General features: G+C 50.0%; 1 protein-coding gene across 1 annotated transcript in view; it reads right to left on the reverse strand.

Moving 5' to 3' along the window:
• The window catches only part of WDR27 (WD repeat domain 27), a 90598-nt gene that overhangs the window by 42318 nt on the left and 30667 nt on the right, over positions 1-17613 (reverse strand). The window contains exons 13-18 of the mRNA XM_069489103.1: positions 13258-13336; positions 11899-11976; positions 9999-10096; positions 6311-6400; positions 1942-2063; positions 658-791 (exon numbers count right to left, since the gene is read on the reverse strand). Coding sequence (XP_069345204.1) covers positions 658-791; positions 1942-2063; positions 6311-6400; positions 9999-10096; positions 11899-11976; positions 13258-13336 — 601 coding nt within the window. The remainder of the gene's footprint in view (positions 1-657; positions 792-1941; positions 2064-6310; positions 6401-9998; positions 10097-11898; positions 11977-13257; positions 13337-17613) is intronic.

Here is a 17613-nt window from a genome sequence, read left to right on the forward strand (position 1 = left end):
GAATATCGCACAACAGCTAAGTGAACACACTGGTCACGCGCCTCAGAAACTAACTTTGATGATTAAGAAAGGTGTGCCTACGCTACACGGAAACCCTCAGAAAATAAAATCACATGAATACCTACGGATACAGCAAAAAACACAAAACCACGGATGGGGAGCAAATGCACTGGCTGCACAGGAGGAAAAGGGAAGAAGACATGACGGGGAGGGCGGGTGGTCCTCTGGTTCTCTCTGTAATGTTTTATTGCTTTAGAAACTTTTTTAAAAAGGTAGCAAAATGTTAATGTTTGTCTAAGCTAGGTGTTTGTTATTTCCCATGTATACCCATCTACTTCAACTATTTCCTAATTTTAACTTGTCGTTATAAATAGTGTTTGTCCCAGATAACGTCACTCAAATATGCCGCAGATCCAAGGTGATCATTCAGTTTCCTTAATCCCCAATTCCCTCATCTCATTCTCTCAAAGCCATAACCATGGAACACAAAGGAAGGTTTAAAATAGGTAGAAACTGGGTTACTCAGCTCTCACAGGAGTTTGGTGATAAGAGGCTACTATTAAATGTTGGGTGACTGTGAAATGTGATCATCATCATTACTGAAACACGGCTTCCTCCAGCCCAGAAAGACAGCGCAGAGAGGAGGAGGCCGCCTACCTTTTTATCTCATCTTTGCAAGTGTCAATGTGATACTTCAGCAGCTGAAATTCAGAGCCAGAAGACAACAGTATAAAACCATCCATATAATAAAACTGTGCAGATTGTATAGACTTAGAAAACATGTCCTTGCCCTGTAATGAAATCAGTAATTATTGCCAATATAATAAATGTTAACAAAAAATACTATTGCTCTAAACAGAAATTCTTTCAGAATACCATATATCTATTTATTCTGAAAGCATAAATGTACTTTGTTAGAACCAATTTACAATCTTTGTTTCTGCTTACTACTTCTGAGAGGTATTGTATGATTAAAATTTTACTGCAATGAGTTTTAGAATTCTAACCATTTAAAAACTTTAAAATAAAAGAAAATTGAAACTTAGCAGTAAACATCCAAAAGTAGCGAGGATTTTATTAAAGCTGAAATTTAAAACATGTTTTAAAACACAGTTCTAAGGTGCCTACACTCAAATTTAGATCCCACAACAGCGTCACGGCAGTGTTAACACTCTCAGCGAATCACTCCACAAAGCTGCATCAAACACGCCGTCCTCAGAGCCCCCGTCTCTGTTGACCTTCCCTTCCTTTTCTGTCTTCCTGGTACCCAATCCCCTTTTGTAACAGAGCCACAGAGAACAAATGCTAACCACGTCTTTGAAAGTTTCCACTGTCAATGTTATGTTCTCTGCAATTCACCCACTCACAGTCCCGTGAGTCGGGGCAGTTGCTTCTCACGGCCTCCTCTCCTGCCCCAGCTGTGAGACTGTTGTCACTTCCTGTCTCTCCCATTCTCTTTCCAGTGGTCTCCCATATGTTCATTAAAACAGGTCATTTTCCTCCCAAAATCTACATCCTCCACATAATATCCCCTTGGAGATTATTACCTGAACCATCAAAGCACATTGAATTAATATTTAAAATTATTCAGATATTTTGACATTGGTCATTTTGCAGATCATAACAAATGTGAGGACATATTTAACTGTGTGTGCATACATGCAAGTATGTGTGTGTACGTGTGTGGTATGCACGTGTGCATGTTATGTGTTTGTGAATATATACATATACACACAAATGTAAGTAACTATTAATAATTAATCGATAATTTTCATTGCATGGAAGCAAACTCTTGGTTCACGTCCATGTCCTAGTCTGGGTCAGGCAGAAGGGCGGGACCCATGGGAGGGTTCTGACGTGGGCGGCAGGACTGCCCTGGGGGGCGGGGTCTCAGGGTGCTCACTCTGAGCAATGCCTGCGATGGGCGTGACTGTCCATTACCAGAAACAGCGTGAGCTCCCTCCTGCGAACTGACCACACCCGCAGCGTCCTGTCCTGGGCAGCAGACAGCAGCCACCTCCGGTCGTGGCTCCAGCAGATGGAGTGTACGGCCCCGTCGTGACCTGACAGGACAGTTGAGGAAGGAACAGCCAGAGAGGTTATTATGTTCCTTCACCTGTGATCGTTCCTTTCCTAGCACTTTCACACAGCACAGCTGGCACTGCACTTTTTCAAGTAATAAATAAAGCACCTGGAGGCATTTCCTAGCCATAGTGATGCCAAGGTGTGGGATTAGAAGCTTAATCATTTCTAAAGGACATTTTCCTAAAACTGTGTATTTCTTAAAATATGAAGTTCAATACTATGTGTGCATCTCTGAGTGTAAGTTTTAAGGAAAGAAAATTATGAAATCCAGTATTTTAAAGTACAGTGTAGAGATCTGTGGATTTCATGATAATTTATCAGTAATTTAAAGAACTATTCATTAAACATTGAAGGAAAAGTCAAAAACTGTACTGAACATATGCACATGGAAGGTGATCATTTATTGTCACCGATTTAAAGTCCTATCTAAACCTCATACTGTGTGGAGAGCTGGTTTCTGGTCTGCAGGCGTCGGTGTGGGCCGCAGCCGTGGCAGCTCTAACGCTAAACTGCAGGTGGGACGACACCCCCAGTCAGGTCCAGTCACGGGCCCACGAGGGCTTTTCTATCCGGTCCCCTCCGCATTCCCACGCCAGCCTAACTCTGGCACCTGGACGGGCCCCACTGTTTCTGGGTGGGTGCTCGCTGCCTCTCCTGGCCCCGGATCCTGGACATGAGCTTTTTTGGGACCTCATTACCTCAGAAAGGCCTCCGAGCCAGGGCGGGCAGTCTTAAAGCAGTCCCCCAGCCTGCCACCGCCGACAGCTCTGAGAGGACGAAGAACCAGAGAAGAGCTTCTCCGAGCTCTGGCCTGGAAAGAAATCCAGGCGCGCAGCATGGGGCAAGGGAAGAGGCGCATGCGCGCCAAGCCAGGGAGGGGCAGGGGCGGCACGAGCCTGAGCCCTGGCACCTGCACCCGGCCTCACACACACCTGGGCAAGAAACGGCCCCACACCTGCTAAACGACCACACTTCAGCTCCTGCAGCTGCGCACTTCGATTAAAATTGTAAAGAACAACTAAACACAACTCAGACAACTCCTGCCACAGCTGGGGTCTGCCCTTGGACAGAACCTTCACGCTGGCCTCGGTATGTGAATTGTGCACGATAATTTAAAGATTAGTATTTAGAAAGCAGAAAAACCAGGGAAGATTTATAAATAAGTATATAACTCAGGTGTGTGACATGACCCAAGACAACTTGGAGCTAAAATTTACTGAGCAGAAAAATATGCAAAGAGCTTTGCTGCCCTCTGGTGTGGAATCCCAGCAGCTTCGACAGAAGCCCCGAGGCGGGTTAAGTAGGGCGCCACCGCACAGCCAGACCTGCGGGAAAGAGCACCGTGACTGTCCTTAAGGAGACCACCCCTGGCGTTCTCAGACTCTGCACTCGGGGTAGGGGTGGGCAGCCCTCATACCCCTGTGTGGGGACTGGCCCAGCGCTGGACCACCGTCCCGCCGGAGGGCCACCTCGACCTCAACCTTGACCTCGGACGCGTCTTTGCTACCAGCCTCGAGGCCCACTCTCCCCCCCACCTCCGAGGAGGAGGCTCAAACCAGCTTCCACCTCGGGTGGGGCGGCAGAGGCCAGGCGAGGGGGCACACAGGAGCAGGAGGGAGGTGAAGCCACTGTCCCTGTTCTTCCTTCTCAAGGAGGCTGTGACCACTCGAGCCCGGAATGATCTCTTGTGCTCCTGACTCCTACGGGCCCGTAACACCTGCCGCACCAAGATGACAGCCTCCCAGGTGACCGCAGCAGCAGCAGCAGGCGCCTAGAGACAGCATGACAAGCTGGCCTGGTCCTCCCTCACGTCAGGGACTGACGTCCTGCTCGCAGGATGAGAACAGGGAGATCCCTCAGGACTTGCTGAAGTTGGGCGCCCCTGCCTTTCCAGAGCTCCGGCCTAGACACAGGCATGAGCTGCAGCTCAGGGTGCACCAGAAACCACCACGGGAGCACCAGGTCACCAACCCCCCACAGAGCCTTCATCCTCCTCTCTCCTCCACCTCGTCCCTCTGGGCAAATTTATCCCAACCACAGATGTCACCAGAACCGAGCACAGGGCCTCCTTTCCACAGATGACTGTCCCCTGCAGCGTGTGTGGCGAGGAGAGGAACTTCAGGGACAGATGAAGAGGTGGTGACGCCTTCACCTAGGGGCGAGGGCCCTGCCTGGGGAAATGGAGCAGACCTGTGCCACTGCCATGTGGCAGAGGACACAGACAGCGGGACAACGGAGACAGCGGCGGAGCTCAGACAGATGCAAGATGGTCTGCTTTTAACTTCATAATTTTATAAAGATTTCTTTTTATACAATTCCACTATCTGCAATGGAATTATAGTTAAAGTTAGTCTTCTGAGATGCCTGATCCCGGAATTTCACTATTATAACCCAGCTCTTGGGCAGGTCGCAGACGTGGTTCTCTCACAAGACGCGCTCAGACTCCACCCAGAGTTTGCAGAGAATCCACTCTGCGCAGAAGGGATGGGGCTGAAGTTCCGACAATCCTTGTACAGACAACAGGTTCTGATGGAAAACGTCCTAAAATCCTCAGCACAAACACAGAACTCCTTTATGAAATATGACTGTTATGTGGTTTTCAGGCTGGGATGTCCTTACCTGCTGTGACCACAAAGCCCCTGGATTTTCCAGGAGAGAATTTCAATTTATACTTACCTTTCTTGTCTTAGATTATGACGGAAATAACAACACCCATTTTTCTGTCTTCTGGGTAGGTGTTGAGAAACCATGATATTTTCAAAGTTGACTTACATAACCATTAAACCACTAGACACACAGGTGAAACGATCTGGCTGTAAGATGGGAAAAGGCTCTTTTTCACCATCCAGACATGAAGCAAATTTATTTTTAAGATGGACTTTAGATGCTCACTGCATTTCCTTAATTAGTTAGAAGGCTTTTCTCCAACAATGACATGCGTGGAGAAATGCCCCAATCAACATGATGACCTTTGTATCAATTATCAGCAACAGAGAGATGTCCCCTGGGGGACCCCCAGCACGCGAGAGGCAACTTTGCTGAAAGCTAAGGTTTTGAGCCTGCAGGAGCCACGGCTGTGCTGGAACTAAGTGGCCGATGCGTGGATGAGGGGCAAGGACTCGGGACGGGCAGCATCCAGGTGACCACGCAGAGGCAGCAGCTCTGCTCACAGCAGGTGCGGAACCAAGGCCTTCGGCCCTGTTGGGGCTCCCTGAACTCTGGGGTCCGGTGCCTGCAGACAGGTGGGGCAAGCACTCTGTCTGCTCTGACCCGTCCCTGTCTCAGGCCCTGCCAGGTCTCCCCCGACCTTGTGGTTTCCCAGCAACCACTCGGCTTGTGGGGTCTGCACTGCCGGCAATGCGGTCACACTGCGGGCCACGTGTCCCTCGTCCAAAAGGCTTAGGACAGGAGTGTTTCATGCGTTAGACTTGCTCAGATTCCAGAATATGTCATTACACTGAATTGAGCATCCCTAATCTGAAAATCCAAAATCTGAAATGCCCCAATGAGTGTCTCCTTTGCGCAGCATGTTGGCACTCAAAAAATTTTGGATTTTGGAGCATTTTGGATTTTGCATGTTTGGGTTAGGGACACTCAACCTGTATAAGAAGAGACAGACGAGAGAAAGGTTTCTTGTCTGTGTGTGTATGGTTTTGTTACAACACCTGCCACGTGTACGTTCTGAAGCAAGCAGTGTCAGGAACTTAATGAAGAGCTGCAAGATTTCAAGGTTTTAGAACCGGGAATCCACACATGTCAGAGTCATGAGTTGAAATGAAGGAACGTTAACATTCTTACTCTCATCTCAGGTCCACCGTCTTTAAAACATGTTTACCTTGGTTCATGCATAAAAATATCTACGTACAAATCCTTTTGCATTTCAGAATATATTTCAAGTGTGTATTTTTCAATTAAATGAAATATGTTTCAATCACATGAGACTCAATTCTGCTCACTCCCCTACGACTCCCTGAAACCTCGGCATCTGCCCCCCAGGCCCCAGCCGTGAGGGCTGCGGGTTTGGCCTCACAGCTGATGGTCACCCTCAGGTTCCAGGGCTCAGGGAATCTGGTCACTAAACAGCATCATTTCATTCCCCACTCAGGCCCTGCTGCTGTTCTGCTGTTGTCTTGAGGACACTAAAGTGACAACAATCTTAGCAAGTGACAGCCAGGACCAAAGACTCATCTTTGAAGTCATGTTAACTAAAATGAACACATTTTACCTGAAAAAACAGCAGGTGTTCCAGTAAGACTGGCATCAAAGACAAGCGACAGGTGGTTGGCTAGGCCACAGGCCAACCACCGTCCATCGCCTGTTTAAAGAAAAATAAGAAATACTTCTTATAAAATCCTAACACAAATAAGTCACACTGGTAAAATGTAGAACTTTCAGTTAAAATGGTCTTAAGCACTGATGGTGATTTCCTCAGGTAGTGAGCAGATCTAGGACGACAGGTAACGAGGCTCACCAAAGACTGAAACACCCACCCACCACGCACGGAGAGCTGCCGGAACCGGGCACTGAATTTACCCCTTAAAGAAACCCCACGTCCTCTAAAGCAGCTGCCGGTGTTATCACTGCCATCCCTGGTGCCAGGACAGGAAGCCAGAGGCACAATGAGGCTGCGTGAACGTACCTGTGACAGGTAAAGCCAGAAACCACAAAGCACCCCGCAGCCCAGAGGTTCTCACAGACCCTCACGTCCTATCTCCACCCCAGGTCACACAACCCAGGACACCCCCACACCCTGCTGTGTCCTGTCCCACACCCCAGGTCACACCCCCAGGACACCCCCACACCCTGCTGTGTCCTGTCCCACACCCCAGGTCACACAACCCAGGGCACCCCCACACCCTGCTGTGTCCTGTCCCACCCCCCAGGTCACACCCCCAGGACACCCCCACACCCTGCTGTGTCCTGTCCCACACCCCAGGTCACACCCCCAGGACACCCCCACACCCTGCTGTGTCCTGTCCCACACCCCAGGTCACACCCCCAGGACACACCCACACCCTGCTGTGTCCTGTCCCACACCCCAGGTCACACCCCCAGAACACCCCCACACCCTGCTGTGTCCTGTCCCACACCCCCGGTCACACCCCCAGGACACCCCCACACCCTGCTGTGTCCTGTCCCACACCCCAGGTCACACCCCCAGGACACACCCACACCCTGCTGTGTCCTGTCCCACACCCCAGGTCACACCCCCAGGACACTCCCACTCCCTGCTGTGTCCTGTCCCACACCCCAGGTCACACCCCCAGGACACACCCACTCCCTGCTGTGTCCTGTCCCACACCCCAGGTCACACCCCCAGGACACCCCCACACCCTGCTGTGTCCTGTCCCACACCCCAGGTCACACCCCCAGGACACCCCCACACCCTGCTGTGTCCTGTCCCACACCCCAGGTCACACCCCCAGGACACACCCACTCCCTGCTGTGTCCTGTCCCACACCCCAGGTCACACCCCCAGGACACCCCCACACCCTGCTGTGTCCTGTCCCACACCCCAGGTCACACCCCCAGGACACACCCACTCCCTGCTGTGTCCTGTCCCACACCCCAGGTCACACCCCCAGGACACCCCCACACCCTGCTGTGTCCTGTCCCACACCCCAGGTCACACCCCCAGGACACCCCCACTCCCTGCTGTGTCCTGTCCCACACCCCAGGTCACACCCCCAGGACACACCCACACCCTGCTGTGTCCTGTCCCACACCCCAGGTCACACCCCCAGGACACACCCACACCCTGCTGTGTCCTGTCCCACACCCCAGGTCACACCCCCAGGACACCCCCACACCTTGCTGAGTCCTGTCCCACACCCCAGGTCACACCCCCAGGACACCCCCACACCCTGCTGTGTCCTGTCCCACACCCCAGGTCACACCCCCAGGACACACCCACTCCCTGCTGTGTCCTGTCCCACACCCCAGGTCACACCCCCAGGACACCCCCACACCCTGCTGTGTCCTGTCCCACACCCCAGGTCACACCCCCAGGACACTCCCACTCCCTGCTGTGTCCTGTCCCACACCCCAGGTCACACCCCCAGGACACCCCCACACCCTGCTGTGTCCTGTCCCACACCCCAGGTCACACCCCCAGGACACCCCCACACCCTGCTGTGTCCTGTCCCACACCCCAGGTCACACCCCCAGGACACACCCACTCCCTGCTGTGTCCTGTCCCACACCCCAGGTCACACCCCCAGGACACCCCCACACCTTGCTGTGTCCTGTCCCACACCCCAGGTCACACCCCCAGGACACCCCCACACCCTGCTGTGTCCTGTCCCACACCCCAGGTCACACCCCCAGGACACTCCCACTCCCTGCTGTGTCCTGTCCCACACCCCAGGTCACACCCCCAGGACACCCCCACACCCTGCTGTGTCCTGTCCCACACCCCAGGTCACACCCCCAGGACACCCCCACACCCTGCTGTGTCCTGTCCCACACCCCAGGTCACACCCCCAGGACACTCCCACTCCCTGCTGTGTCCTGTCCCACACCCCAGGTCACACCCCCAGGACACCCCCACACCCTGCTGTGTCCTGTCCCACACCCCAGGTCACACCCCCAGGACAGACCCACACCCTGCTGTGTCCTGTCCCACACCCCAGGTCACACCCCCAGGACACCCCCACACCCTGCTGTGTCCTGTCCCACACCCCAGGTCACACCCCCAGGACACCCCCACACCCTGCTGTGTCCTGTCCCACACCCCAGGTCACACCCCCAGGACACTCCCACTCCCTGCTGTGTCCTGTCCCACACCCCAGGTCACACCCCCAGGACACACCCACACCCTGCTGTGTCCTGTCCCACACCCTAGGTCACACCCCCAGGACACCCCCACACCCTGCTGTGTCCTCTCCCACACCCCAGGTCACACAACCCAGGGCACCCCCACACCCTGCTGTGTCCTGTCTCACATCCGTGGGTTGTTTAAGAGGCATATTTGGGTGAGCACTTAAAAAGCAGTTCCCTAATGTAGTCGAACTTTGGTGTAGAGGATCTAACACCAAAGGCCCTAATCTATAAAAGCAAGCATATGAAACATCAAAAGGCTATTCACTTACAACACCACACGTCTAATTTCCCAAAACTATTTTTAAATCCTTTGGCTGGAATTCTATAATCAATAACGGGAATCAGCAGGTTTGCAGATGGTGGTCACCTGTGTGATCAGGTGGGGTAGTTCAGGGTGGGACACAGCGCAGATGAGGCCCATGTCCCACCTTGGTGAAGACAACAGCACATCTGACCTGTACGCACATCTCACTTCTGAGAAAAGAGTCACATGGTGCAGCGACCTGGACAAGGCGGAGGGCAGGTCACAGCTGCCTCCTGACTCCTTTCGAACATTGCTGAGGCATTAACGCGAGTTCCCCCAGAGAGGCCTGCTACAGGCTAGACACGCCTGCGAACAGGGCAGCGGCCTGGGCCTGGGCAGGGGAGAACCCTCCCCTGTAGCCACGGTCCCAGCTGAGGACAGCAGGGCAGCGAGGCCACACACGCAGCACAGGCACCATCTGTGGCTTCCTGTTCTTCAGCCCACCGTGGCCAGAGGACCACGCTCCCATGGAACGGGGTGACAGCTTGCCAGCGTCTGTCTACGACAGCCTTCCTGCCAGGCCCATGCTACACTCAGGTAGCAGCAGTCATACGACAGCAAACCCAGGGGGACTTAGGATTCCAAGTGCGGATGCTGGGAGCGAGCTCTGGCCTGGTCCCCGCAGAAGCGAGATGCTCCTAATTATTCCTACAATCACCTGAAAACTGAGTCTTGATTCTAATCGAGACCCAGACAACACCAGGCAGCTTCAAGTAACTGAGATTTTCAAAAACACGTTTACACTACGACAGCAGACGGAACAGACGAGGCTCACGAATGCGCGCACCTGAGTACTGGACGCAGCACACGGCGGCCGGGCGAGGGGCGGCAGCGACCTGCCTGCCGAGCTTGGTCGGCAGAGGATCCTCCAAGGCGTACTCCTCCCTGAGGAAGGTCAGAGGTCATAGAAATCAAAGTGAGATTAGAAACAAAACACTAGAAATGAATTGGGTTTCCCCCATTTACATGTGTAATTTTATTGTTAAATTTGAATATAAACATAAAATTCCTACATTCAATGTCATCAAATAACTCTTCAAAACAAACTCACACTCCGTACTGACAAAAAGACATGCGTTTTGCATATAAAATAGCAAGGACGTGAACCCTGTGAGGGTTTGGGGCGAGGGCTCCCAGTGCGAGAAAACTTTACCTTCCAGCGCACACCAGGGGTGGCTGATATATTGCTAATTACTCAAGTCATCTACAAATGGCTACACCTGCTGTGAAAATAGCACATTCTTGACTTGCAGGAGAAACCAGGAAGGCTGAAAAACCACAGTCCTCACACAGTTCGCGGCAGTGACAGGGACGCACAAGGAGGGCGCTCGCCCGTCCCCTAGGCCACCTCAGCTTTAGGCAAAAGCCCCCACTGGGAGTTCCAGCCTGAGGACCGAGCGGAGCCTGCGGATGACTGGCTGTCCTCACGGCATGTCCTGCGTCTGGCCCGAGTCCCGCTTGCACACTGGGTGTGAGCCTGCCGTGGGCGGCTGTTACCGGGTCAGAAGTCACAGAGGAAGCGCCAGGCGCACCGCAGACGGGCGCAGAAAGAAACTGCTCTGACGTCAACGTATGTTGTTCTAAAAAGCCGGATTCACTGACCGGCAAATCCTACTCTGTGTTTACTACTGACATTCAGTGACAGCGGGTAGGACTGGCCTGTCTCTCAGCAGGACGGCGCCGTCCTGTCCACACTAAGTCCTAGGTGTTCAGACACGTCTCCCTGTGGGCAACGCTTGCCGGGCCCCGGATGTCACCTCGAGTCCTCACCACCACTGCCATCTGGTCTCCACCAGCACGCCCACCAGAGCCAGAAATGCAGGGCAGACGCCGGCTCGTCTGGACAGGGCGCTCCTGGCCGAATCAGCACCAAAACAACCAGGCTCGGCGAGGCTGGGGTGCTGCGATTCACACTTGAGCACAGACACATTTACAAGGTTTGGACACATTTGACTGTGGGCACAAACTTCATATCAATAACATGCTGATGTGGAGAGCAGCAGAAAGTGGCAGGAATTGCAAAAAGTTTACGAAAAACATCAAGAAACATGGGCAAAACCAATGTCCTGGCAAGCATTCCTGTAAACATCACGACTGTTCAAAGGTAGATGTGATGCATACTGAAGTCAGTGTTATTCGAAGCACAATAGCCCATGACCTCTTTTTACATGATGCAATCGTAAAGGCCACAACCTAGAAGTCCCCTAAACCTGTTCTTGTCCAGGCAGGAGGCCCAGGCATCTCGGGGTGCGCCCACAGTCACACAGGGCTGCAGAGCCAGCGCCGAGCCAGCCCCGCGGGACACAGCAGGTCCTGATGAATGTGCCGCCCCGGCCTTGCGGAATCAGCACCTGCCCCGCGACTGCCCCAGCCCTGCCATCCAGGTGTCACCAAAGACTCTGACCAAGAACAATCATCAGACGCAGTATTTTCTAAATCTAAATTTTAACAAAAATATTTCAGAATTGTTAAGGTATTCAAAATAGAGCATTCTGAAAAATTAACATGAAAGAATTACATCTGGCTAACAGGATATACCTAAATAATATAGATATATACATATATGTGTATATACATACATACACACATATAAGGTCTTATGCCTGTTTCAAAAAAAATCAGTTAAAGTATTTAAAAGGTCTAAGTTATTTCAAATTTACTTCAAATGCACACGTTAGATTTCATACCATTTGAAACTGTTCTTGCATTTTGAAGATCTTTTACCCTCATTCTTGATGTTAGTCTTTGGGGAAAACATAGTAGAACTATGGAAAGAAAACTCTCATTACTCTCAAACATTCAGTTCTAAGTTTCTTAACAGATTTACATTTTACAGTGAAAAAGATTTTTATATATGATGATTTATATATAAATGATCATGCATCATTTCACTCATGCACACATTGCCTTCTCGACCCATCCACCCACCCATCCATGTCTCCAAACACCGGCCCACATCTCCATCCATCCACACATCTCTCCATCCATCCATCTCTCCACCCACCCACCCATGCCTCCACCCACCTACCTATGTCTCCACCCACCCATCCATCTCTCCATCCACCCATCCCTCTCTCCATCCACCCATCCATCCCTCCATCCACCCAACCATGTCTCCAAACACCCACCTGAGGCTCCACCCACCCATCCAGGTTTCTAGCCAGCCAGCCACCTCTCCTCCTACCCACCCACAAGTGCCTTATGAGAGCCCTGAAGTGCTGTCCCACGCACAGGAGGCTACAGAATAGACAATAAGTAAAACAAGTCTGTCCTGACAAACAGAAAATAGAGTAGGAAAGGGCTGAGCTCAGGGTGGAGGCTGCAGTTTTACACAGAGTGGCCTGGGACTGGGGCCTGGAGACAGCAGAGCCCTGGGTGGGGGGGCTGCGGCACAGGCGGGGTTCTTGGTGGAGGTGAGCACCAGCCGGGGGCAGATCAGTATACTCCGAGGGTGGGGCCCCAGGCAACAGGGCCCTGCTGGCTGCTATGTTAAGAGCACACAAAGGTCAGGATTTGGGCTGGTAGGAGGGTGGTAGGTCTGCGTTTTATATGGAAAAGGCAACTTTGCCTTTGAGAAATCTGGGCCACTCTGACCTTGCTGCAGTTTCTCACGGCACCATGCTGTTTAATGTTTCCTCCCTGGAACAGGTTTTGAACACACTGAATTTCCATGTTCCACTGTTACAGCAAAGCTGTGTTCCAAGAAACACGAGCTGTGGCCAGGCCTCGATGGGCCACATTGCATTAAAGCACCGTCACTCTCCCTGGCCCCAAGCCCTCACACTGACCTCATCATCACCGGGACTCTGAGGCTGACCCGAGCCCCTGCACACAGTAAGCAACCAATAAGTGCGCAATGCTGTAGCTGCTACCACTGCAATGACCGCGACCCTCTGGGGCCCAACCTGCCACACTTCAATTCCCATTGAAACCTCTGTCTCTGCTCCCCACGATGCGGCCCTGGAGGACACACTTCTGTCCGTGTTTAATCCCACATCCGTGACTCGGCCCATTCCCGTTTCCACTGCTGACGTGAGTGCACTCACTGCGGGGCCGACGTGTAGCCAGACGACCTGACTTCACTGTGGAAAACCAGGGGCCGGTCCTGGACGCTGCTCCTCGCGGCTGTACAAAAGGATTTTAAAGAAGAAACAAATATTTGACATTACAATTTCATTATGGACATCAAAAAATTCTCATCTCTTAAAACAGAAAAATTCACACAAATAGAATGAGTTTCTGACCTACAAAACTAAGAGGTTTCTACTAAAAAAATAGAAAAAAATTACATGGACAACTAAAAATATATATGTAAAAAAATTAGCCGGGCATGGTGGCACATGCCTGTAGTCCCGGCTACTCAGGAGGCTGAGGCAGGAGGATTGCTTGAGCCCAGGAGTTGGAGGTTGCTGTGAGCGAGGCTGACACCACTGCACTCTAGCCCGGGCAACAGAGTGAGACTCTGTCTCAAAAAAAAAAAACCAAGAGGTTTCATACCTGAAGTCAAACCAATCAATACCAACAAAAGATTAAGTCAAGAGGATTAGAAGTATAAGAAATTAAGGTAAGTCTTTTCTCATTCTTTAAGTTACAGTAAATGGCAACACGTTTACTACTATGTATGATGAATACTCGTGGCCCAGGCGTCAGCTCTTCACAGTGCTGGGGAGAGCTGGGGGCGAGCTGCCCTGCTGTGCCCAGAATGCTCCCTGTGAACTCTGCCCCGGGATGGACACAGAGCCACTGCAGAGCAAGTCGCCCTGTAAATTGGTGATTGACACAGCCTCTCAACAAAGAAAAGTCTCAATTATCATAAATTAATTCAGATTTCTTTTTATGTTCTTTATCACGTGACAGAATACTAAGATAAGCTATTAACATCAGTACATTTTAATGGCAATGAAACTTCTTACCCTATTTTTAACATATTATACATTTTCCACAGCACTGCCAGTTGATAAAAACTAACATCAAATGAACTTTACAAATCTCAGAATGCTTTCAGAAACAAACACAGTTTTGCCAGAACTATTTATTTTTGCATAAACTTAATAATAGGTATTTGATTTGACTACTTTGTACACTATTATAAAATAGCTTTAGAAAAAGGGATAATTGCATTATATTGAGCAATTCTAAAAATAGTGCTCTCTCTTTTTCCTTTAGAGACGGGGTCTCACTATGTGGCCCAGCCTGGCCTCAAACTCCTGGGCTCAAACGATCCTCCTGCCTTGCCTCTGGTGTAGCTGGGACTAGAGGCACCACCGCGCTCAGCTTCCTCTTTGATTTTTAGATAAAAAAACTCAGTTCTATTTTTGGTGCTATTTCAAACCTGATAACCTGAAGCATATTCCCACTAAGAACTAAGTGACTTTGGTGAGCAGAGTATTAAATTAGCATTTCAGATGTCTCACGCTGCCAAATCAAAGTATCAGAGGTGACCAGGAACCAGGGAGCCAGATCTCCGCCCTGGGCCAGCACATCACCCGCCTCACAGGCCCTCAGGGCAGGTCCCAGAGCGGGAAGCAGAGAGTTGAAGGGACAAGGGGCCCCATTTGGAGCGGGGGCCCCAAAAGGACCCATCAGAGGGAGGGAGAAACAGAAACCCAATAGGGAAGCTGCACTGTCCTAGCCATAGCGTCATCTCAAGAAGGACAAAACATCCCCTCAAGAAAATTAAAATATTGCCAACAGGAAATAATTTCAGGATAAAATAACAAAGTTATAGGTACCTTAGTATACTTCATTATGAGAAAATCTTCAAAGTACTAGAACAAAGTTCTTAAATATATAACAGCATATTATTTTTAGAAATACATTAGGCACTAAATTATAATAGTTCTTCATCTATCACTTATATATTCTGTTTACATTATAACTATTATGCTTTTGTATGTAGAAGAATGTAAATTTTGAGATTATAAATTACTATAAGTCAAATATATTCATTAATTTTCCACATATTTTCTAAACGACCTACAAAACATCAACTTTCTTGCTACAGAAGAACTATGATCTCTGTAATAAACCTTAGTATTTTACCTAATTGTTCTTACTGAAGGTTTTGTTCTAAAATTTAAGTATTATATTTCATTGTGAAGCAAGGTACCTCATACACACTCATCTGAAATAAGATGATCCACATCAATAAAAAATGAAAAAATTTCACTTCTGAAGTGCGATCTAAATAAAACATATGTAAGAAAAAAAGCTAAAGAAACAAAGGAGTTAAGTTTTAAAAGGAGAGAAAATCAAGTGACTTGGCCTTGGGTTTCACGCGGTGCTGTGACCACACTTCCAGGCACGCAGTCTGAGCCCCTGGTGTGAGACAGGGGACACGATGCATCACCAGCTGTTTGACATACAGAGTCCGTTCTACAGGTGATTTTCTTTGAGTGGAAATGCATTCAGAATTTTGAAAAATTCTCTGAACAACCTGCCATTATTCCCACCATTAGCAATGTTAATTAATGTTGGTTAGTCAAGGTTTTCCAAAAAATTTTAACAGAAATGTACATATACATATAAAATTATTTTGGCACTAATTAAGCAAACAATTCTAAAACATTGTTTACACTGCACAATAATGTGGAGGTTCTTAATGCCACTGAACCATACACCTAAAGATGATTACAATGGAAAATTTTATTTTATATATATCTTACTATAAAAAACAAGAAATAAATGAACTGGGGGCAGAGCAAGATTACTGAGCAAAAACCGCCAAGCATGGTCCCTCCAAGAGAACACCAAAGGTAACAACTATCCACGCAAGCAGGCGCCTTCGGAAGAACCAAAACCAGGTGAGCAATCACAGTACCCAGTTTTCACATCATGCCAGGAGAGGGGCACTGAGAGGGCAGGGAAGACAGTCTAGCGTTGCCCACGCCTCCCCTCCCCCACCCAGGGCAGTCTGCGCCAGGGCCCTGTGGAGAGAGAACCTGTGTGCTGGGGAGGAAGAGTGGAGTGACTGTGGGACTTTGCATTGGAACTCAAGGCTAACCTGGCACAGGGGAACACAGCACAGGGCAATTCTGCCAGTGCCCACGGAGGGAGTACTTAGCCCAGCCCGGCCAGAGGGAAATCCTTTGCGGCGAAGCCCGAGTTCTGGCCAGCCCCACCACCCACTCACAAAAGCAGCCTGGGACCTGGACTAAATTTGTAAGGCAGTTGGGCCACAAAGGCTGCAGTCCTTGGACAATTCCTGTAGCTATGCTGGGTCAGAGCCAGGGGACATGGGGTGCATGTGGCCCAGGGAGACACCAGCTGTGGCCAAGCCAGTGGTGTGTCACCCCTCCCCCAACTACAGGTAGCACAGCTCAGGAAGAGTCTTTTTCCACTTGGGGAAAGGAAAGGGAAGAGTTCAGAGGACTTTGTTTTGCAACTTGGGTACCGGCTCAGCCACGGTAAATACAGCATCAAGCAGACTCCTGATGTCCCTGAGCCTAGGCCTTAGTTCCTAGACAGCATTTCTAGACCCACCCTGGGTGAGAAGAAAATCCACTGCCCTGAAGGGAAAGACCCAGTCCTGGCAGGATTCATTACCTGCTAACTAAAGAGCCCTTGGGCTTTGAATAAACATCAGAGGCAGCCAGGCAGCAGTCACCACAGGCTCTGGGTGAGGCTGGGCTGGGTTCGGGTGTGATCTGGTGCTGGTGGCCATGAGGGAGTGACCACGTCACTCCTTCCCCAACTCCAGCAGCCCAGCACAGAGAGTGAGGGAAGAGAGTGAAAGACTTTGCCTAGTGATCCACGGAATTCTCCTGTATCTTACCCAAGTCCACCAAGGCAGTACCACCAGGAGTCTGCAAGAGTCACAGCATTAGTGGGCTTGGGGCACCTCCAGTGGTGATATGGCTGCAGTGCCCAGAGGCTTAGATCACAACACTCAAGTCCTTTTGAATACCTGGGAAGCCTTCTTAAGAAGGACGGCTTCAAACAAGCCTAGACTATGAAGATTAAAATAAATGCCTAACTCTAAAATGCCCAGACATTGCTGAACATCCATAAGAATCAAGAACATCCAGGAAGACGTGACCTCACCAAATGCACTAAATAAGGTACCAGTGACCAATCCTGGAGTGATGGAGATATGTGACCTTTCAGACAAAGAATTCAAATAGCTGTCCCGAAGGATCTCAATGAACTTCATGACAACACAGAGAAGGAATTCAGAAGCCTCTCAGAGAAATTTAACAAACAGAGCCAAATAATAATAAAAAAAAAAAAAAAAACCAAGCAGAAATCCTGTAGCTTAAGAATTCAACTGACAAACTGAGAAATGCATCAGAGTCTCTCAACAGCAGAATTGACCAAGCAGAAGAAAGGATTAGTGAGCTTGAAGACAGGCTATTTGAAAATACACAGTCAAAAGAGAAAAAATAAGAAAGAATAAAAAAAAA

Source organism: Eulemur rufifrons, chromosome 15 (assembly GCF_041146395.1).
Source record: "Eulemur rufifrons isolate Redbay chromosome 15, OSU_ERuf_1, whole genome shotgun sequence".
In the NCBI taxonomy this organism is placed as follows: domain Eukaryota; kingdom Metazoa; phylum Chordata; class Mammalia; order Primates; family Lemuridae; genus Eulemur; species Eulemur rufifrons.